The sequence below is a fragment of the Coloeus monedula genome (genome assembly GCF_965178545.1).
Source record: "Coloeus monedula genome assembly, chromosome: 17".
NCBI classification, from domain to species: domain Eukaryota; kingdom Metazoa; phylum Chordata; class Aves; order Passeriformes; family Corvidae; genus Coloeus; species Coloeus monedula.
Genome location: NC_138797.1, coordinates 3,404,942 through 3,427,909, shown reverse-complemented (window position 1 = coordinate 3,427,909; position 22,968 = coordinate 3,404,942). Strand labels below are relative to the sequence as shown.

General features: G+C 44.1%; 1 protein-coding gene across 1 annotated transcript in view; it reads right to left on the bottom strand.

The window, feature by feature from the left end:
- The window catches only part of PTPRT (protein tyrosine phosphatase receptor type T), a gene marked incomplete at both ends in the record, with an annotated part of 423,019 nt that overhangs the window by 74,071 nt on the left and 325,980 nt on the right, over positions 1–22,968 (bottom strand). The window contains 2 exons of the mRNA XM_082292624.1: positions 8,007–8,043; positions 16,460–16,733. Of these exons, the coding sequence (XP_082148750.1) occupies positions 8,007–8,043; positions 16,460–16,733 (311 nt within the window). The remainder of the gene's footprint in view (positions 1–8,006; positions 8,044–16,459; positions 16,734–22,968) is intronic.

Sequence of the window (22,968 nt, the reverse complement as noted above, 5' to 3'; positions counted from 1 at the left end):
TATTTCCCTGAAGGAAGAGATCAGCTAAAAAGCTGCCAACAACTGATGGTTCAGGGGGTGAGACCATGTTTCTGTTTTAACTTTTCACTTTTGCAGAACTGTATTTAAAAACTAGCTCAAAATTATAAAAATAGAAAACAAGTCCAATTACCAATTTGACAAGTTCAAATTTACAGATTTGACTTAATTTTTGTAAAGTCTTAGACACAGGAAGATCAACCTTTTGACTGATACAGGCAAAAACTTCTCAGTGCTTGACAATGTTATGGGTATAGAACAGATTCTCCATAACTATTGACTTTTGCCCCAGTCAGCCCCCTCTAAGCAGTTACCCTGCTCTCACCATGATTATCATGAAAACTCCACACCCACAGCAGCTGCAGAAGCTGCAAAACCAGTGAGCAAAGCCAAGCCCAGGGGTGGGCAGAAAATGAACACTGAAATAAAACCACCTTTTGAGCCCAACTGGACGAAGGTGCTTCAAGTACCACGGTGACCTCCAAAAACCTGCCCTGTGAGGCTTCACCCTGAGCTGAGCGAGCAGCATGGAAAGGAGAACTCTCTCTTCCAGCAAAAGCCCTCTTCCAGCAACAGGGAGTCAGCTGGGCAGGGTTAGGGAGTCTGTGTACACACTCTACGAGTGCTGCATGAAACACCAGCACACTTCCTGTGCTCTGCCAAGCTGGAGCAGCACTTTCAGGCATGTCTGGAATGAAGATTTTTTTTTTTTTCCCTCTACAATAATACTACAAAACAGTCTTACACCTACCTTGTGATTTTATCACATATCCTAATGGAACCACACGGTTTTTAAATGTCCAGCTCCTGGAAGAAGCTCAGAAGCTCATTAATATCAACCCTGTTTCTGAATATTGGCTTATCCAAAAATCTATTTAATGAAACAGGCATAATTTGCCTGTTTGTCACAGTCCTGGTTCTCTCATGCCTTTGGAAGTGTTGTTAAAGGACACTGACAATGATAATCTATTTATGAAAATCATTTTAAGTGATCTGCAATACCTTCCCAGTGGCTGACCCACCTTAGAAAGGATCTGCAGATATCAGGAAATGGAGACAAAAAAATCACCCAGGTGAGTTGGTGTGAGGGTGTGAAGGTCAGGAACACAAAACACTGCTGTCCTCTAAAACATGAGAGCCCCCTCCTTGTGCCAGGTCTCAGCCCTTGTGCAGAAGAGGCTTCAAGGGACAAATATTCAAAGAGTTCTTCCTGCAAACTTTGAAGCAGAAGAGATGAAAAACAAGCCCCTAAATTTCACAAGCAAGGAATCGTCCAATGCTCCCTGCATTCAAACTAAGTAAAACAAAACCAAAGGAAATCTTTTCTTAATTTGACCTTCACTTGTGGCTTTCACATCCAACTACTGACTTTTCTTTAACTCCCACTCCTTTATCTGGCTACCAATCTATCTGCAAACAGATGAATGTGCACTGCATCAGGGCCAGCTGCAACCATGGCCAAGAGCATCCTTTCCCACCAGGTGGGTCTTGAAAAGGGAGAAGAACCTCCACACAGCTCCAGGTAAATCCTTGCCTGCTTTGATTCCTGGAGGGTTATAATATATTTTATTTTCATTTCTCCAAAGACCCTTCTCCACTGAAGGTACCCAGTGTGACCTGGCAGTGGATGCTTTGAATGATAAAAGTGATGTTGTCAGACTCTCATGTTGCTAAACTATCCCAAATTTTATCTTAAGCACTGTGCCTCTTCTCCCCCTCCCTCCAGCTTCTTATTTGAATTGGGGAGCCCAAGATTAGGGTTTGGTAATGCAGTAGAGCTCTGGAGTAGGCAATGTCCTCTGGACACTGGGCTGGAGATACCAAACTCAGCTCACTCGTGGCCTCACCCCATTCTGCACCAGGTTCTGCACTAATTCAAACCTGTGCCTTTAGCTCCCTGGCATAAAGAAGCCCCTAAAGGGATTGTGATACACGAAATTGTGCTAAAAAATAACTTTTAGAAGGCAGAGATTTTTTCAGGGGAAAAAAAAACCAACCAAACATTTCCATGCATTCAACTTAAAAAGCGTGATAAACTCATCTGAAATAAATAGCGCAAAACAGAATAAACCTGTCAAAGGAATAATATTCCAGTGTGTTAGAAGACAAAATGCAGTAACAAACAGATTTGAAGTGGGATTAGATCTGTTTAAAAAATACATTATCTGTCTACAAAACCAGAATGTATTTCAGGAAACAAAGAAGCCTCTTCAATGAATTTGAGGGAGCAGGAGTTATTAAATGAACAGTTTTCATGTGCGGCAAAACTGTGTGTGAACAGCAGGAATTTTTACCTTCCTCATTTTCCACTGATTTTTTGCAGTCTCCCCCCCCAGCCCAAGTCACATTTCAGACCCAGGTTCTTCACTGAGATCTCAACATTCTTGCAGGAAGTTTCCTTCTTCCTGTGCTGATGCGCTACAAAAAAATCAAGACTTTTTTTTCCAGTACATTTGAACTTCCCAATAATCCCAGCACCTTTTTGCCCCTGTATCATCACAGCTGTCCTGTGCAGTTGAAATAATTGTTGGTGAGGAAGTCATAACTAGGCAGGAATAACCATGCAGCACTGGGAGAGGACTATTCCTAGAGAAATGTAATCCATCTGAAAACTGAAAAACCAGCCTGCTTTCCCATTAATCATGTGTAACACTGTAACATCCCGTTCTATGCACATCAGCCTGAAGCAGAAGAACCTATTTCCACATGGTGATGGGATCTCCTCTCTGTATTTAAATTTTCTGGAGTTAATGATGATCCTGGTCCCAGTGTTACACATGATGGGGCAATTTTATGGCACACAGACCTCCAAGCTCATTCTGATGGAAACTGCAAAACCCTTGGGAGGTTCTGAACGTCCCCACTGTGAATGACTTGGTGCTGCTGAGGCTCAATTCCGCAGCATCTCTGGCTCCAGCAGAAGTTTCTATAGAAACTACAGTTTCTATAGTTTCTATAGTTCCTCTGTTCTTCTACAGAGGGCTTACAGAATCAAGTTGTTCTTTTCTTGCCGTCATTTCTCTGACAGCAGGACCCAGCTGTCTAAGAATAAGCGCAATAATCAGCCCCAGAAAATGGCACAGCTCTTTTAATTGGAAATGCAAGCTCAGCTCCATACATGCTCAGGGGGAGACTCAGCCTGTGCAGAGTGGGATCCACGGGGCTCTTCCATCACACTCAAGTGCTCCTGTGGAGATTTAAGAGGTGTTAAGTCCCCCAGCTGACCCTCAGCACAGGCAGATCTCCACCGTGGCACTGAAGGAACACCATGAAAGCACTGCCCCCCTTCATACTGTAGTGGGAGTAACTGGAAAAGTAATTTCTCATGCAAAACAAGGATTAAACAAGAAGTCACGAAGCTGCTCAGACCTCTGGAAGTTTGACCATTTTCCTTTTCCTGAACTGATAATCACCTGTGCTCAAGAGGCTGGGCGGGTTTCGCGTGGTCACCTGTTGTCTACCTAGCACTGCTAAGAACAAGCAAAATGGTTCCCAGGCAGCATGCACGAGAAAAAAAAAAGGAAAAAAAATAAAAATGTACCTCATAATGGTTATTATAGTTCCATTCTTTCATTTGCAAGAACTCACATTTTAAGGAAAGAAGAAATCAGTATCGGGAGATAAGGAAGCATTAATAAGCCCTCTGCCTTGGTTTCAATTACACTGTGAAATTGATTTAATGCACTTTAGGAATACAAGAGGTAATCGCTTGCTCTTGGTAAGAGGTTGCAATTTTCTCTAATAAAGTGTCGATACAAATATGTTGCTTTAAGACAGGGCGAACAAGTCAGTTAATTCAGAAAGAATGGGACATATTAAAACAAATGCTGTCAAGGAAACCAAACGGCAAACCTATAAATAACCCGTCTGAACGAAAATTGTATGGCAGAGAGCTGATAAATTTGGGTTTAATTATAAACATTTTTAAAGAGTGTTTTATGTTAATGAGATGCATCCAAGTGCCTAATGCTGTGAAAGATGACATTAGTCCAGTAATTAAAAAAAAAAAAAAGGAGTAGCCCATGTGAGGAGAGAAGTGGCAAGAGATCTGAGACCAATGAATCTGAAAATAAATACATATGTAGATACAAAAGGTTAACAGTGTTTAACATGCTGGCAAAGTGTGGGATGGCTACACAGACTGGACAAACGCAGGCAGCTTTCTGATGGATCATCCAGCAAAGGCTGATGGTGAGTCCCTGCCCCTGGCCCTTCCCACAGGCACCACCCAGCCCTTACATGGAAGCACTGGATGCAGGGAAATGAGCTCAGTGGATGTGCTGGCCCAGCTGGGGATGTGCTGGCCCAGCTGGGGACCTGCTGGCCCAGCTGGGGACCTGCTGGCCCTGCTTTGGAGGACCGCGTGCTCTGGAATGCTGATGCCCCCCCCCCCCCAACATTTAATAACCCAATAAAAAAGGATTTGAGAGTTTTTTCCTGCCACCACAAGGATCAAGGTCATCTAGCCAGGAGCAGCACACAGGGAACCATGCAGAGAGAGCACTGCAGGAGAGCTGGGAAGCTGGGCTGAGCTGAAAGGGGCTGATCTGAGCAGCCTGTTTCTTGCTAAAGAGGAGGGAAGAAAACTGGGAAACCTCCAAAATTTTTGCTTTAGTGGACTAAACCACTTTTTAAGGAGTTCTCTGCTTTGCTTTTCTTGGTGCTGTGGCACAGAAAAGCTAATTCCCTGGCAGCCTGCTGGAGGAGTGGAACAGCCCCGTGCGTCTCTCGAGTAATTAAAGCGACTCAGCTTCTGAGCAGGTGCCTTGCAGCAACACCCAGGATGTGTTACAATCCCCCAGTAACACATGCCTAACACATTTCACTGCATGATTACTCCCACACTCACGTTTAGTGCCCTTGTTAATCCAGTACTTCAAGAGAATACTTGCCTTCCTTAAACACGCCTCGATCCTAATCTTCCTGTCAGTGGTGTAAATCAGAACTCATTTCACTGGTGCTAATGGAGCTGCTGCAGTATCAAATATCTAGGAATGGGAAAATTAGGCCTCTATTCCAAAGTGAACATTTAGTCTGGCACCAGTACTATGTATTTATTTTCTTGCATCAAAACAGTTTTTTTTTTCCTCTGGTGCCAACTCAAAGCAGAGCTTTTAATGCTGAGATTTATCCTGACTACAAAAAATGTTTTTTTATTTTCCCAATTCCTACCCAAGACACCAGAGTGGCATCCTCACAGGCAGCTCTGTTGATTCTGTTCAAGGCAGACTTCAGGTTTGCTTATTCTATCCTCAAAAAACCACCAATGCAAATAAAGGGGAGTTCAGAGCGATGCCACTAAGGATAATCAATATAATGAGCAGACAGAAGACAGCACAGACACAGGAGGTCATCTAGAACATCCCAACTATCAGCCTTTGATCAGGACCCAGTGTCATTGCAGTTTTGTGTCTCTGTGCATTGGCACACTGCAGAGAGAGGGCAGGTACAACACCCCTCTCCAGGGGCTGGCCCCTTTATCCATATGGAGTTAATGCATGGTGGGAATGCAGCCTCAGGACATATGGAAGTCTGAAACTATGGGAAAGCTCACAGAACCGCTTTGCTCAGCTGTTGGCCCTGTCCAGGTGCCAGCAGCAGCAGGTCCTGTGACTTTATCAACCCCAGCTTGTGGCACTGCCTTGCCTGCGAGCTGCACCCAGCACTGCTCCTCTGGAGAGCTAAACCTGCCTCAAACCAGCCACAGCTGGGGCATCCCAGGGGCTGTGCTGAGGGCCAGGCACTGGGAGTTACAGCGCTGCAATTCAGAGTGAGGGCAAGAGGAAAAGAATTTCCACAGAGATTTCTGCGCTCCACACAGAGGAATAAGACATCTACCTATAAGTCAAAAGTGATACGAATCAAAAGTGATATAAATCAAAAGTGATATGAATTGAGACAGCGAGAATAAACACTAGAACTACCATCATTTCTTGTCCTTTTCCATTCAAGTCAATAAAGGAAAAGCTAAAGAATAAGATCACCAAAAAGCAGTGGCTCTAGACATCCTCAGGCTCTACCCATCTCTTTTGTATCTCTTATTAAATTAATCCTAGCAGGAGATTCTTTTTAAAAAAAGAGATGGCATTCAGAAACAACAGAATGAGGGTGGCTCACTGACTGGGTAGCTCAGTGACTCTTGCTGGTGACCTAACAAAGTTAGTGAAAATTATCTCAGTTTGCAGAAGTCAACTGAAGGTCAAACACTTCTGGGACACTTTGCTGACATACCCAAATCAGAGAGTGCACACAAAATCATGCCAGAATGGGATTTTTCAAGCTAAGTTATTTTCTTTCGAATAGTCACAGAACAAATATATTTCCTGCTAGCATGACAACATTCTTCCACAGCTCCAGAAAAATGAACAACTGAAATGGAAGGAACTACAGGTTTCCAAAAATTAATTAGTGCAGTATCTCTGATCTCCTGAAGAGACTATGCTATTGGAAAAGCTTGTGGAGATTAATTTCACCCAGTCCTGCTCTTGCTCTTTCTACCACCAGAAAGCCAAAATCAGGTATTTGAAATGGTCACATCACTACCAGATGGGAAAACTGGAGAGGAAGGAGACACATAGACCAAGACACATAGAATGTTTGTAACCCAGAGAATGACTTAAATAAAGATTTTACATGGAACTTTTAAACAGGAAAGGAACAAGAGGATATGGGGAGCACCAGAGCCACAGATGAGAAGGAGAAAGGGGGGAAATGGCTCCTCCTCCTCAGCTTTCAGTGGTGACACAACTGCTTACAGCCCCACCAGTCTGCATTACCAAGTCTGGGCAGGGAAAACAGCTGCACAGTGGGAACTTCACACAGCACCTGCCACCCCAGTGCCTGGCTGTCTGTGACAGCCTGGGGACGTCTCCACAGGGAGATGGAAGAATCTTCTTCTGCTATCCAGTGGCTAATGGGGTTTCTTTGAGCCCTCCCAACTCCTCTTCAAGTGCAGGTGCAGAAAGGATCAGGAGAAAGGACCTTGAAGTCATTAACTTCTGCCACAAGTCAGAAAGGAATGAAAAGACTAGAAAAAAATGGGATGGTTCCTCAAGGATTTCTGGGTTCCTGCCAATTTTGGCAAACTCTCCAGAGCCTCCACAGGCAGCCATGCAGGTCTTGCACTCTGGCTGCTTTGCTGTCATGTGAAAGCTGGCCAAGCAAAGTTTGGGAATGGGGAGTCATCCGTAGCACAGCCCATGGCGGTACCCCAGCATTTCCCTACAGCTCCTTGGGAGACTACAACATGTGCTGGGGAAATCCTTTTACAGCTACTCCTCTGTGTTACAAATAAATTGGTGTCTGACATCTTTTCTGGAGAAGTAGCCCCTGGGGTGACTTTGAAATTTTTAGAAGAGTTAAAAGCAGCTGTAAACACTAAGAAGGAGCTCAGACACTCTCACTGTTGGTCCCTCAAGAGCTACACCTTGTGAACCACCCTGGGGCTGTTTGTCTCAGGTTTGCTCACTGAGGGCTGTGTGACCCGTCAGCTTGGTCTGTTCTGAGCTCACCACAGTGAAAATCAGGAACACTCTCTCCTAGTTTGTTCAATTATACCATGAAAATGCTGTGATGTAAGAATTGTGCCCCACTGTGTACAAGGTTAGGCTTACATGAGATCTCCTCTTATCTACTTTGTACAGTTGTGGAGAGAACAAATTGAATAGGAAGTCAATGTCACTTTTTCAGTGATGTTCTGCCAACAGCAAGAACAGTCCTCAGGACAGAAAAGCTGTCAACAGAATGAGGGAAAGGAAGAACCACAGAGAATTATACCCTGCGTTAAAAAAATAACAGAGGCCACAAATATAGTGGAGTGGTCCTGGAAATGGTTGTTCTGCCTTTGCAATCTTCCTTTTAAAAAATATAAAATAAAAGAGGAAATAAAGAGGCTGGTTCTTTGGCTAGGAACTGTAATCAAGTTGTGCCACCACTGCAGTTTTTACATTTCTGGCATTGTGTTTTGCAGGAAAGAGAGACCCACATACCTTTTGTTGCAAGCCGGACACAGTTGATTTTTGTTTCCTGAAAAATAAAACACAAGAAAAATATATAGGAAAACATCACAGTGTGTAATTTGCCCATCAACAATAAACACACATTCCTTTTAAAAGCTGCTAAAAATGTATGTATCTTTTCTTGCACTTCATCCTTGAAAATACCACCAACAGTTTTTGTTGCATGAAACACTCCACACTACTGGACTCGCCTGCAGTTGGTTCTCTTAAGTATTGAAAAGTTGGGAGTGACAACACGTTTCTCCACGCTCCATGTGTGAGTGATGGGTCCCACGTAAGTGCCTGATTAGCTAATAGAATTTCCCAGTTAAATGACCTGCTCTGTAATAGACTGACAAGCCTTGGGTCAAAAGCACAAGCCACTGTACATCTCATTTTCATGCACCATTACTGCAAATTTTGCAAATTGGGTATTTATTTAAACACATGGCAAACAGACACCAAAGAAGTCATCCGAATATTTCAGCTCTCTGATGGATGTGGAGCAGACCAACATTCTGTGCTGCTGCCTCTGCCAAACAAGCTGTTCTAACAACCCTCACCACTGCAGCTCCTCATTGCAGAGCTGGGACAAAACCCAACGCTTTGTGTTCAACCCACCCCGGAGCCTGCAGAGCTGCAGAAACAGGATTTGGATCTGAATGTTGTATTTGGCTTCACGAACAGCTCAAACTCGGCAGCTTTCTCAGGCCACCTCCGCTGCAAACACAACCTTTGTGGAGTCCCCAGCTCCTCATTGCACAGCCCTTCCTGGCAGGGGTTGCTGCTGCCCAGCCTGTGATTGCCATCCAAACAGGAATGTGCTGCTTGGTTGAAGAGCTGCCTCTGTCAGGCACTAATCTGCTGCAGGCTTTGCAGAGCTCTTTATGCCTCTACATGTCTCAGGTGTAATGAATCCAGCATAAATTACTGTGTTAACAATGCTCCATTAATATGGATGCTGTCTGTGCTCTGGAAACAACAACCCAGCAAAGCACTGCTGAGCACCTCCTCCCAGCCTCAAACACCTGGACAAACCTTGTGGAAATCTGAATTTGCTCTTGGAGAAAATTGCTCTGTCTGTGACAAATCCTCCCTGGCTGGAGTAGACACAACCAGCCCTACTCTGCTGTTCTCCTCACACTTTTGTTGCTCATAGGAAGGGGATGATTGCAGAATCCGTGCAAGGAAATATGAGACTCACAGGAGCAATTCCCTCTGATGCCTTTCTATGATGCTACACAATCTGGATACAAGCCCCTCTGTGCAGTCTAAAGACAACGAGATGCTCAGAAGGACAAACCCTCCCTTTGACTTTGCCTTCAAACTCTCTGAAGGAATTCCTAGACCCCTGAGGACAAACCATGCCTATTTCCCAGCCGTGTGTGCTCCAGGGTGGGACTGAAGCCCTGCTATCCCAGTAAACCAGAGACATCTCTTTGGTTACACCCCTTTGTCCCTCAAAAGGCAGCTTCCTTGCACAACCTGCACAAACATTGGCACTGCAAAGCCACCACAGCTGCACACAGAGCTCCCCACTCCCCTCTGCCTAGTGGGTAACGAGTTTGAATTGCCAGTTATTCTGGAAATCCAAAATCTTTATTGCCACTTGTGATGTAGGGAGAAGGAAAAGCGCAGCTTTGTTTTCAGAGCTGGCTCTGCACATAATGCTGGGAACCAGAACTCAGAGACATCCTGATGTAGTTTCTGATCTACAACAAGGTGACCTGGAAAATCAGCAATGAAGAGTAACATAAAAATAACGAGATAGGATTTCTGCAGTCTAAAGTAGGTGGACGCTTGCTCACATTTTGTTGAGGAAAATTTTCTTGTGTATTTGTTGCTTTCTGCTGGTTTCAGAGTGTAACAGAAAGCTGGAGAAATTAGTCAGTGCTGGAAAAAGAAGAGTCTAGAGTGATCTCATTTGAATGTGTGGGTATTCCTGTATGAGACCCTCCCATGGGGTGATTTGGGAAGACAGAATTTATTCTGCCTGCATCTGCATCCACTGATCGCTGCATTGAGCACAACCACAGCTGTTAGGAGAACTGGCACTGCCAAAAGCAAGGGCTAGAGGAACAAGACATGGACTTCAGAACTTCATTTCAAATTGCATCTGCTGGGAAGGAAAAGATCAAAGAACCTGCACAGACACCAGGCTCCCAGCTCCCAGGGGTGCTGAAGTTTAAAGAGTTGAACTTAGTCCATATTCTGGGTTAGGGCTGGATATTGCATTGCTTTCCACTGATCTCCCCACTGCTCATCTCTTTGGTGTCTCATAAAAACGAGATCTCTTTAAATTTACTCTACTTTTCTTTGGTTGATACTGAGAATTGTAAGTTTCCATGAGATGTTTTAACAAGAAACAGAAAAAATAAATACACTTCTCCCCCCAAAAAAAGAACCGCAAACCCAATCCCCCCCAAGCAAACCAGTAAAACCACTTTCCTGCAATCATGTTCATTTTATGAAAAATATTACTTTTGCTTCAAGGTGTTTTCCTGTACACAGTAAAGATCATAGAATGTTAAAGGGTTGGAATGAACATTAAAGTGCCATAGGCAGGAACAATGCTTTTTTGTTGTTGTTTTCCTAATCTACTTTTCCCATCTTTCAATTTGTACACACTACTTCCTGTTCTATCACCGCAAGGTGCTTCTCTTTAGCCACCAGCAAAGCAGGAATAAACAATGCAGGTAATTATCAATGATCCATCCAGACTGCTTAAAGCAATGGCAAGAAAAATAATTAAATAAAGGGATAATAATAGAAGTTTTAGAAAAAAAAATAATTCCCCAAATTTCAGTCTCTGCATTGTTTCTGAACATTCTTTCAAATGCTGCAATACTTGATTTCCATTTCATGACACCACAGAAGTTTTACAAGGCCTTATATATCTACAACCATCTTAATAATGACCTGAGAGCCTGCATATTCTGCATATCTGTTTCATATTATGGCTGAACTCACAGGAATAACTTAAATTAAGGTGCCAGTACTGCTCCAGCTCTGTATCACTGCCGGGTTGAGGCAGACATTTTACAGCCAAACAGTAATGGAACAATGTAGGCACATTTTCACTGAGATCCTGGAACAGGAAAATGCTTCATGACTACATCCTGCAGCCTTTGATCCAACCCCCACCTTCCAACATGCTCCATATCCTGAAAGCTCACTGCAAAATAAGCCCATCCACGTCTACCTCAACCTATCTATGGAGCTTTGTTTTCTGGAGCTTATTTACCTATAAGTAAAAGAAGATTATGGTGCACCCTCACTCAAGGCTGAACCCTGACTGTATTTTTAAGTCCACACACCACATGGACACATATGAGCACTGTGGTTCAGGGTGCTGGCAGCCTGTTCCTGGAGGGAGGACCTGCACCTACCACCAGCACAACCTGGGGACCCTCTGGAGAGAGTCCTGTGCTGAGGAGCTGGGCAAGCCCCCTCTGCCCCCACAACTCCTGCCCACAGCCTGGAAACTGCACACCATGAGCCTGCTTTAGCATTCCCCTGAATTTCCAGAGCTTTTTAAAACCTTCTTTTAATATAGCTTTATTCTTCCACTTTAGAAGCGAAGGAGCTGCTGCTGTCTACTAATTACTGAGGTTCCTAAATGCACATTTTGCTCAAGTGAAATGGATGATAACAAGACAAGTTCTGCCTCTGTCTCTTCAGTGTTTGGATGGGAAAAATTTTCTGCAGAAAAGGGCTACGAGGGCAGCAGGACATATGTTTATGTGACAGCTGCGTCTTCACAACCTAAAAGGCCACATGATCTTTTTTTTCCCCCCTTTTCTTTTAAACTGACAGCTTGCTGTTTACAGACTATGAACAACAATGAAAGCAGCAAAGCTTTTTCCTCCATCTGTTTTCACACCCACCATTTCTCCTTTCCTTTACTATGATGATGACTTCACAGCAGTCAAACAGCGCTTGCCTTGCCTGAAGAACCACCTGCCAGCACTGGTGGGGCCTGCTATCCCCTGATGTGCCACTGGAGCTGCCCTACAACAGGTACAGTTTCATTAGGCAGCTCACACTGGGAACAGGCAATTTTATCTGCTGCTGGTGCATGGACCAGACAAGAATCACCACTCTTCTCCTCAGCCTCAGTTTCCCACGCCCCAGAGCTATGCACGGAGCTTGTTGGCAACCTGCTCCACACAGGGTAGAAGCCATAGGTTTGTCCAACCTTAAGGAATTATTTTTTGGTCCTCAATAAATTTCTCCCGAGTTCAGGAGAGCTCTAAGTTGTGTGGGGTTTTTTTATCCCATTGCAGCCAGTGGTCTGCAGTCTTAACATAGGTCTGTGCAGGGCCAATGGACTCCCCTATAATTTTTATTGCCAGCTTCAGGAAACTGCTATTTCCTTCCAGAGACTAAGCCAAACCTATTATTGCCTTTGCAATTTTTTAGTATCAGCTTTTTTTAGTATCTGAGTCATTTGGGGAAGGGAGGTTTAACAAACTGGTTGGGGGCTTTTATTATTTACAGTAGGAAGTTATTTCAACGATCTGTAGTTGATCATTGGATACCCACTCCTCTCAACCTCTCAAAAGTGGGGTAGGCTGGAGGAGGATTTTATTTATTATGCAGAAAACACTCAGGTCCACATCCTCTGGTCAACCAGATGTGGAAACAGGGGCTTCCAAAGAGTGAAGTGTTTCCACAGCTGCTTTATTTCTGTGCCAGCAGCTCCAAGATGAGATTAAGAAGGAGTGAATGTAAGTGGATAAACTGTACACCCAAAATCCTCCCGAACACAGAGCTCCCCAAAGCTGGTTAGTAGCTCACAGAAGCAATGCAGGCAACCCTGGTGCTATTTCATCTTTCAGAGCACGGCTCGTGCTGAACTGAAACACCTCCATGTTTTTTTCATGCCCATCTCCACAGGGATGAATGGCACCTCTCTGCTGGCAGCTCTATCCATACCTCCAAAAAGTCCCAGAAGAATAATGCTGTGTGCTGGGAGTAGACCTGTCAGCATCAAGAAATCCAGCCTCAAGTCCCCTGATAATAATGAGCTGCCAAATTGTGCATGTAGTACAAGTCATTAGAGAGGCAAAAAATCAATAAGAATCTCGGTAGAGTCTATCATTCCCTCAAAAAAAAATAATATTCTCATTGATTCCTGCAGTGCTGCTTTTCACAATTCTGGGTTGAAGACATCAGTCACCTGTTGGACCACCAGGCTGGAGGAGCAGCTGGCAGCATCCCCCATGTCATCCCCAGCTGTGTTACACAGGCTCCTGCTCATCTCCCATTTCGAGGAAAAATGGCCAAGAGTTATTGATTGCAACTACACCGTTACAGATTTCGTTTTAACTCAATGAGGTAAAATGCACCTCCAGAAAGGATTTTTTTAAGGAGCTCTGGTTTCTGAGCTGCTCAAAAGTTCAGGCAGGTTTCACACAGCAGCCAAAAATTCTCCCCGTGGGAGCGTGGTGCTGGATCAGCAGCCAGAGACCTGCAGTGAGACAGATAAAGACCTGGGGACAATCAAACATCTCTCGCTTCAAACTCTGCTGCATTTCAGCTCAGCATCTGGCTGTCAACAGTGCCTAGGAGGGAAATTCAGATGATTTGGAAGCGTTTTGTCTAACAAAGCTGAAAACCACTCTGTCTCACACGTGTTCTGCTTAGACTCCTGTCTGGAGGCAGCACCACAGTGACCAAACTGGCCCAAGAGATGGATCCAGGCGGCGACAGCTCTTTCATTCAGACTCTGAGACAAGTAAAACCGTGCACAAGAGAAGGCAGAAAAGCTTCTGCAGCAATTTGCGACACTTGTTTTGCATCCAGCTGTTAATTATGTTCCTTTCACTGTGACAATCAGAGCTAATGGCTGCAGAGCAGACGGGAACACCAAATAAGCACAACCCTCCATGTATAGAGGAGCTCAAACAATGCAGAACTCCTACAACATTCCTAACCTCCTCCTAATCAAGCTTTTTGACCAAATCCAGGCTGTTTCTTCAAATTAAGCTCTCCCCAGAGCCCTGTGTTTCCAAAGGAAGATGTTCTGGTTCACTGCGTGAAGGCTTCTCATTGCAGGTTCCAGGTGTGGAAAGAAATTTCATCATTCCACAACCATCAGTGATTAATGAAACTATAGGAAATCCTAATTAAAAAATGAGTGGCAATGTTCTCTTAAGCTTTTCATGGGTAAGGGAACAAAAGGCTCTACTTTAACTGTGCTAAATTGTTATAGTTTCAGGTTTTTTGCAGATGTGTCTTATCAAAATTCATGGAATGGTTTGGGTTGGAAGGGACCTTAAAGATCAGCCAGTTCCAATCCCCTGCCATGGGCAGAGACACCTTCCACTATCCTGGATTGCTCCAAACCCCGTCCAACCTGGCCTTGGACACTGCCAGGGATGGAAATGCCATGGTGCACCCATAATTATTTGTAGGATTTTTTGAAGACCAGCCAAAGCTGCTCAGGTTAAAGACAAGAAAAAACCCATAACTCTTTAAATACAAATGGTACCAGTAAATAATTCTGGGAGTGGAACAAAAACTTACTATTTACAGCTTCAAAAGACCCTAATATTTGACATGTAGTGTTTAATGATTTTACCAAGAAACAGAAGGGATCACAGCTACTCCTCTGAAGATTCATATTCTACTCTTGGGCATTTACTCTATATTTTACCCACACCTCTATCCTTTGAGGATATATAAGCATATACTGTAGAAATATAAATTATTACCACAGGAGGAAGTTGCTTTCTCAAATAGGAATTTACCGTGTCTGGCTGGACACTTCTCATCCTGTCATGAACTGTTCGTTGTTGCATTAAGACTCTTTTGATTAACTTATGCTTAAAAAGCCCTTTAGAATCTTGCTCCTGTTAGGACAGCCCAGGCAAGTCATCCTTTTTTGAGTCCTTAGCACCTGCAATGTAGGGTGAGCTGCAACCTGCCTGCTCCAGAGATGCAGGAAAAGCAGGAACACCAGTGCTGCCTGAATCCAGAATGCCAAGGGAAGCCTACCTTGCCATTCACACAACCCAGTTATGAATATCATATTGTACTTAAGCAAATAAAGTTCCTTCTTCCCTGGGGATCCATTCACTAGCAATTAACTATCACACATGGGGGAACTAACTAGAAACAGAGAGACATATACATATATTTCACAATTTCCTTTATAAAGGCAAATCCAAAACTGAATTAATTGAGCTGTGCTGGAAGGAAACTGTATTGACTAGAAAGGAAACCAAGGTGAAAACCAGCACAGTGTTGAAGAGGTTTTGTACTTGTCAGCCACACAGCTGAAGCTCTGGAAGAAAATGGTGATAAATGATGAGTGTAAAGCACTAAGATGTGTTGTGAACACTGGCTGGCACTGCCAGCCTGTGTAACCATCACAGTCCTCTGCAATGTGCAGCTGCATTTCAGCTATAAAAGCCACTAAAGCCTGCACCATTCACCTTTGACTGATTTTTGTAATTTTGCTCTCTCAGGGATGATATTGTAGAGGATTTATCTACGTTAAAATTAAATTCCTGAAAACACTGGCAAACACACTAATAATGGCAGACTCTGCTACCCAAATTTGTGACGCCTTGTTAATGCTCTAAGACTCTTCATGAGGCCGGAGTGGAAAATTCTCGTGTTATGTATTAATGGAAAACAGCTGGGGAGCCAAAGGGGAGGAAGGTGATCCACTGAGGCTGGATCTGGCCTGAACACTGCTGAAGTGACCTGAAACAGAAGAGGTAAAAGGTCACAAATTATCCTCAGCTGGAAGAGAGAAGAGAGGCCTCCTGTTTTCCTGTGGTGGGATGGGGCCTGTTGTGGCATTGTGTGTTTGTCGTTTTAGTCTGAGAATAGGGCAGGCTATGTTTCCTGTTCAGTCTGCATTTTAAACCCTATATCACAGAGCAAAGATATATAAAAATATAGCATTCCAAAGGGGTAGGACAGACATGCAGACAGTCCCCTCTGCCGTACTTGACTTACTCAAGCTGAAACTCCCAACCACAAGTGCTGCATTATGATATGGCCAAGTGCAAGCTCCAAGGTAATCCAAATTCATAACATCTCCTCCAAAATCACAAGCACTGTGAACTATCAAGGTATGGCAATTATGTCTTTTAAAAGCACAATAGCCCCTGCTCTGACACTCGTGCTTATGGAAGGGTAAAAAAAAAAGTATCTAAATTCTAAGCAGCTCGTTTAGTAAATCACATGGCAACATGTGCCTTTGCAGAATCAGGGTCCTCAACAGATTTCTCATTGGATCTGAGCATCAGAGAGAGATTTGAGTGAAGGACAAGTAATGGCATGCTTGATTTTCATCAGATTTCTGTAAGAGGGTAATAAGAAGGAGAAATTAAACCAGCATCCAATCGAGAAGGAAGAAGAATGATGAGGAGGATAGAGAGAGGCAGCCACATGTACAGATCCAGCTCCATTTTCCCTGCACTTACTCCATTGGCCTTGCTAAGAGCCTGGAAGTATATGCTGTAGCTTTTCAGGGGGGAAAGGGGAGCGTTCCAGTAGCCATTGTAGGTCTTGTTGTCGCCCACGGTGAAGGGCTGTGTGACAGGAAGGTTGATGGGCTTCAGCTCGGCTGCAAAGTAGTGTGGAGAGTCCAGACTGGAGGCATTCTTGTAGCTCACTGGCACAGAGAAGCACTCAATGATGTCTGCAGCTCTGCGGGCTTTCTGCAGCTTCTCCTCCTTGACAACGAGTTGGTAGACGCTAGGAGGGAGAGAGAAAGGTGAGATTAGAGATCCCAGAGCCTTGAATGTCAGGAATCTTTCCAATGAAAGGACAAGAGTAAAGCAAAGTCAGAAATACACAGCTGAGGTGTCCCAGCAGGCACAGTTCCTGGCACACCAGTAGCAGTGGCCACTGAAAGCCACTGTGGGGCCAAGATGCTGGCCATGTGCTCTGTTGGTTTGAGTAAGTCAGGATAAACCTTGGTGAAAGTCAGAGCAGATTTCAATCATGTCACTCTCTAGGAAAAGGAGTAACTAATAAAATATCCAGTCTAGAATGAATTTTTAATGTGCTGGATGTTGGGAAGCAGATGGTTTCTCCTGCAGCCACCCAAGTGAAACATGAACTGTTTGCTTGGGCCAAATGCTGACTGCAGTGGAGGAGAGCACGAGCAGGTGGCAATGGTGTCAGGTGCCTTTGGAAATCGTTTCGGGGTGCAAAAACCTGTTTAGGCCAAAAAGAATCTTCTAAGAACATCACTTTTTTTGGCCTTCCCTCATATCTTGATGTCCACATAAGGACCTGGTGAGGCCCTGGCACAGGCTGGTGAAGCTGTGGCTGCCCCATCCCTGGGAATGTCCAAGGCCAGGCTGGACAGGGCTTGGAGCAACCTGGTCTGGTGGAAGGTGTCCCTGCCTGTGGCAGGGGGTTGGAACTGGATGGTCTGTAAGGTTCCTTCCAACCCAAACCATTCTGGGATTCTAGGTTCTCTTTTTGGGATATCCTGTGACATAGAGTTCTCTAATTCCAAATGGCAAATCTCCTTCTAACTTCTATCCCTCAAGGACTGTTTATATACTGAGCAGGTGGCTTTACAGCTCTCTCAATCCACTTTTGTTTCAAGAAACAACAACTCCTCATATTCTCTCTTACTCTATGAAATGGTAATCCTTTTGGATTCCTGCTAAGCTTTTGGCCATTATGATATATAATAGCAATCTTGTTATTTCTGGCTTACTATTCCAGGCTCAAAGAGCCTGAAAAGGCATTCAAATGCAGTCTGTTTTTTTTTCTTTCCTCCTCAGGCAGCTAACAAAGCCCTGGAGTTCGATGCTGCTACAGCCCAGGCAGGTTTACTGTCTGTTTAACACCACTCACACACTTGACAAAGAAAGATAGGGTTGCAGTCATTTTACTTCGTGTCAGGCTATTCAGATGTGCTGCCCTCACCTGTCTGTGTCAGGCTGGGCCTTTGTTCAGGCAGACAGGGGAGATCGATTCCAAGATTGGGACCAGCCCGCAGTGTATCATTGTCCCGGCTTTCACAGGCTCATTGTTGCAGAAAGATTGGTCTGGGAAATTTCTAGCATAACAATAGCTTATCAATGCTCCTTTGGGAAGCGGGCTTCTGGCACCTCCAGCACGGAGGAGTGAAAGAAGCCCCAGCTCCTGTTTGAATTCCCAGTTCCTGGGGCCCGTGGGGATCTGGCTCGTGCTCTGCTGACAGCGGGGCGGTCAGGGAGGCACTTGGAAACCATTTGGCTCCCACTGCTAGACACAATCCCAGATAATCTGTACAAGCACGAGCAATTTATGAATTACTCAGTACTGAAGCTGTGCTTACACTGGCATTAGCTAATGTAGCAGGAGCACCAGCTGCATGGACTGCAGCCTTTAATGATGGCCCATCAGCGTTTTGGAAAGCTGTCCTCATCCTACAGTTCATCAGAGCCTTTAATAAAATATTTTAGACCTTCTCTGATATTTATGTTACAATTTCAAAAAGACAAAAACAAGTTTCCAAGCAACACTTTAAGTATTGTCATTGAGGATGTAGTGGGAGCTGTAAGCAAAAGCCTGTTCAATACAAACCCTCTCCTCATCTCAGCGATAGCAACTCTTACCGTGCTGGTTTGGCCACTGTTTACTGAGAGTGTACATTCGTATTCTGACCCTTCTCTCTGGCAATAATAATAATCTACACTGCTGGGAAAGTTTGTCATTTTGTTTGTCAGCCATGTACAAAATTGTAGCTGCCACTTTTACAGATATTTGCCCCATGCCTTCTAACCTCAAAACGCATGGTTTCTGTTTCATCCAATCCTAAACACTTGCATTTTCTTCTTATAGAAAATGTTTCCTTTAGGTACATACACAAATAAGTATGTATAGACATATATTAATCTCCTGTCATCCTACAAAGAGGCCAAGAACTCTCTCATTCTCTCTCCCCAGCCCTGAGAGTGACACTCATTCTCTTGGTTATCCCACTTGCAAGCCATGAAACCATGGACTGTCTGTCTTTGAAGAAGGGGAGCTCCCAGGGACATGAACTGCCAGGTAACTGAACTCTTTCCCAAATCATTAGAGCACTACAGACACTTTTTTTATCATGAGCAGGAGTTTTGACACATACAGAACCCAGTCACAGATACTTTTTAAACTGAACCCAGTCACAGATCCTCTTTTGCCTCTATTCTCTCACATTTTCCTACTTAGCTGTTAACATACTTCTTCCTTTCACAGGGATAACTCACATTTGTAGTTACGTGATAATTTACGTTTAATGTTTATTCTTTAGAAATTAATCAAGGTTCCTCTGGAAGCACAACAGTATGTTCATGAACATTCAGCTGGGGTGTAACAATTGTCCCATTTGTGTTCAAGTTAAAATCCTCTTCATCTCCTGCTCAAGCCCTTCCTCCTTTTCCTTGGAACAGGTATCTGAGCTAGCACTGCTCTCATTGCTCCCTCTGCCTAAAAAAATCTCCTCTGGTGGCACTTAGGGTGGGGCACTGACTGCTCTCCTGGCATTTTTCTGCTTTATACCCCAGCTCACACTGACTGACACAGCACCCTCAGCTTTGCTTTGCCTGCTTGGCTTGGGGTCCTTCAGCCTCACTCTCTTCTCTGAGCCTGGTACTGGTCAAGAGGCCACTCTCAAAGGAAGTGGTCAAGCAGCCAAGAGCGTGTCTGAGTCCAAAGCTTACTTTGGGCTGAAGATTATCACTCTGAGGTCTGGTTCCCTTTTCAAATGGTTACTCTGGGTCTCACTTTCTGTTTTGATCCCAGTATCTTGATCCATCTAGACCCTCCAGAAGGGCAGGATTCCCAGTTCACCCCAGCAAGGACACAGAGTGCTACAGACTCTTTTTATTTTTTCCTATCACTGTTTTTGGGGGGTTTTTTTGAGTTATGCTTTTCTCCTCCTGTTTTGTTTACACCTAGGATCAGAATTTCCCTGCCTGCCTTTAGGTCATTTTCAGAGACCAACTTCTCTGCATTAACCAGCGAAGTGCTGCAAAGCACAGCAAGTGCTTCCACACCTGCATTGAGGTGTGGAACAACTTGGAGCAAAACCCCACCAATCCGACACCCAAATGGAATTGCTGTGGGAATTCTGAGCAGAAAATGTCCCATTACCCACCCCTAAAGTTCAGCAAGCCATCTGCATTACTACAACATTTCTCAAAGAGTAAAACTAATCCAACTTTGCTTCCAGAAGATGGAAACTTGAGGGGATACACCACAGTCCCCAAGATCGTGGTTGGTCACTGACTCAGGATAAACTTGGTGAGTAGGATCTGCCCTTTTGCCCTGAAAGAGCCCTTCAGCTGCACTCACATCTCTGGGTCAGGGCTGAGCGGGGTCTACCCTTTGCAGTTTGCTATCCCTGACAATTTTGTAACACCATTACAGCCAAGGGAAAGAAGGAGTAGTACTCCAAAAAGTGGTGCTGGAGGGAAGGATGAAAAAAGCAAGTGAGCAATGGAAATAAGGGAGGAGATCTCCAAACTCTTCTAATAGCTCTTATTCCAGCTACCAGGCAGGCAGTAACGTGGATCTCCTGGGGCTCTCCCCATCTCAGGCTTCAAAGCTGCTGCTCCCAGCCAGGATCAGCTAACATGGCTTTCCTGGCAGGAATCAATACCTCACTGCAAACGCCCAGCTGGAGACAAGTGTCAGTGTCATACATAGAAATGATATTAAAAGAGACAACAAAAACAGAGCGTTAAAACTCCTACATGAGATAACAACTTCAGTGCCAGTGAAATGAAAGATGACACAGCCACACTAACTCCTGCATTCCAGTTTTTAATGTCAGGACACATTTGGAAACACTGCAGTCAAACCCACACGCGTAAGTGCTGCAGGGCAGTAGTAGCAGGGGGTTTGTGCTCCCAGTGCCACCCCAGCCCGGCTTTGTGCAACCAAATAATGCTGCTGTCCCCGTACAAAACACCAGGGGACTGCTTTCCAAACATCCACAGGCTCTGCTCTCCAGAGAGCTCTCGAGGGATTCTCAAATCTGGGCCACAAAACAAATGCCTGACCTCCTAGAAGGCTGGAGAGCTGACTGCCCTGTGTGCAGCTGTACACTCTGATTAGAAAAGGAGGCCAAAACTGGGTTCCTTTATAAATTTCGAAGGTCTTATATAGATAAATCCACATCAATTTAATAGAAGCTTTTTAAGTTTTTGACAGCTCAGCTGTAAATCACTGATAAAAGCACCCACCATAATGGGCCACAGCACAAATGTTGTCTGCAGAGGAACAAAAGGTGCCCTTATCACCATCTACAAGGTAATTTTTTAAATGATGAGTTCCCTATTCAGCGTGAAAAAAAATCAACGTTCTAAATCACAGCCCATTTCTGTGATGGAGATCTCTCTGCTTGCCTCAGGCTTCTCCTTTCCCTGCTCTTGATTTCTTTTTGAGGATGGACTGAGGCAACACTTTTCCACAAAATAAGTATTTAGATCAGTGTCAAATTCTGAATGTAGGATGTGCAGGAATGTGGGGAGGAAAAGCTGAGTCAGAGCTCTCCATAAAGCATCCAGCGTCTGGCCTGGGCATTTCGGTATCCTGACACATCAACAAGGTGAAACCTTCACTATACACCTTGATAATGACGGGGCAGGAAAAGGAATATAATTTCTTTGTAACCATACAGTGATCCATTCACCTGAATTATTAAAGCTTAAAAGAAACAATGTTTCAGCAGCTGAGTACTCCCTCTGGACCAATCTCGTTATTAAACTTTCCTCCACATCATATAAAGATTTAATATATTTTCACTTAACACATAAATTTATTATCAGCCGTATATTATTTCTAATATTATTTTCTCCCAGGGACCAAAAATAAGTGGCAATTAGTACAGTTTGATCTTGTAGTGCATTTTTTTAGCAGACTACCGCGAGCAGGTTTTGTTGTTCATCCTACAGAGAACAGGAACTTCCCACTTCTAGCTCAAATGAACACATTCCTTTCAGAAAAACTCTTTGATAGGCTACAGGAAATAAGAGAGTAGTGGTTTCCTTGTTAGTGGCTATTTTAATTCAAAGAATCAAGGACAAAAAGGAGCAAATGAAGGAAGGATAGAAAGGATTTGCACCTCCCCATGTGGGATGTAGCAGCTGACATGGAGCTGGACGTTGAATTTCCACTCCTGCACATGTTCTAGGGAAGGAACAGGTCCAACTCTTCCAAAAAGGCTATGCAAACCCATGAAAATAAACCCCAAATCCTGTCTGATCCATCCACAGGGGTCAGTGCTGCACAGAGGTAAAGACAAGGCGTTGGCAGCACATGAACAGGGACAGAGGTACAATAAGTAGAGGGACCAACACCCACTTCAGCTTCTTTTCCTTTATCCATCTACAGATACTGAGCAGCAGCTTTTTTTATCATTTGATTATTCCATGTAACTTATGATCCTGTTAAATTTGGTAGAGCCAATGTAAGTATATCTGTGTACATCCATGAAGGTTCATCACATTTATTCTGACAGTATGGAGACATCTCCCAGGATACTGGAATGGGAGAGGGTTTGATGTGTTGCCTGACACCCACATTTAGAATTCAGATTAGCCATTGGATGTGCAGATGCTTGTTTTATGGCCAAGCTGCCTTCAGTGATGCATGCTGAGACAGAAGAATAGCATCAACATCTTTATTTCCCCCTCTTAAAGATACCGAGATAAAAGCCTGAATTCTGCCACAGAGATAATAAGAAATAAAATAATGGGAAATTTAAAGAAAGGTACTCCATATATCAGTACTCTATATAGTTTATCCTAAAAGATTGTGACATTAAACTGTGAGTGAGATCCTTCTCATGGTGTGCCTGCAGCCCCACCGTGAACCTGCACACAGGGGATTTTGTAAAACATTCAACCCAAACCAAGCCTAAAAAGCTTTATATAGCCTACATTCTCCTAAAATGTACAAGAACTAAAGGGACAGCTGCCCTAAAAGGCTGATGCTGAGA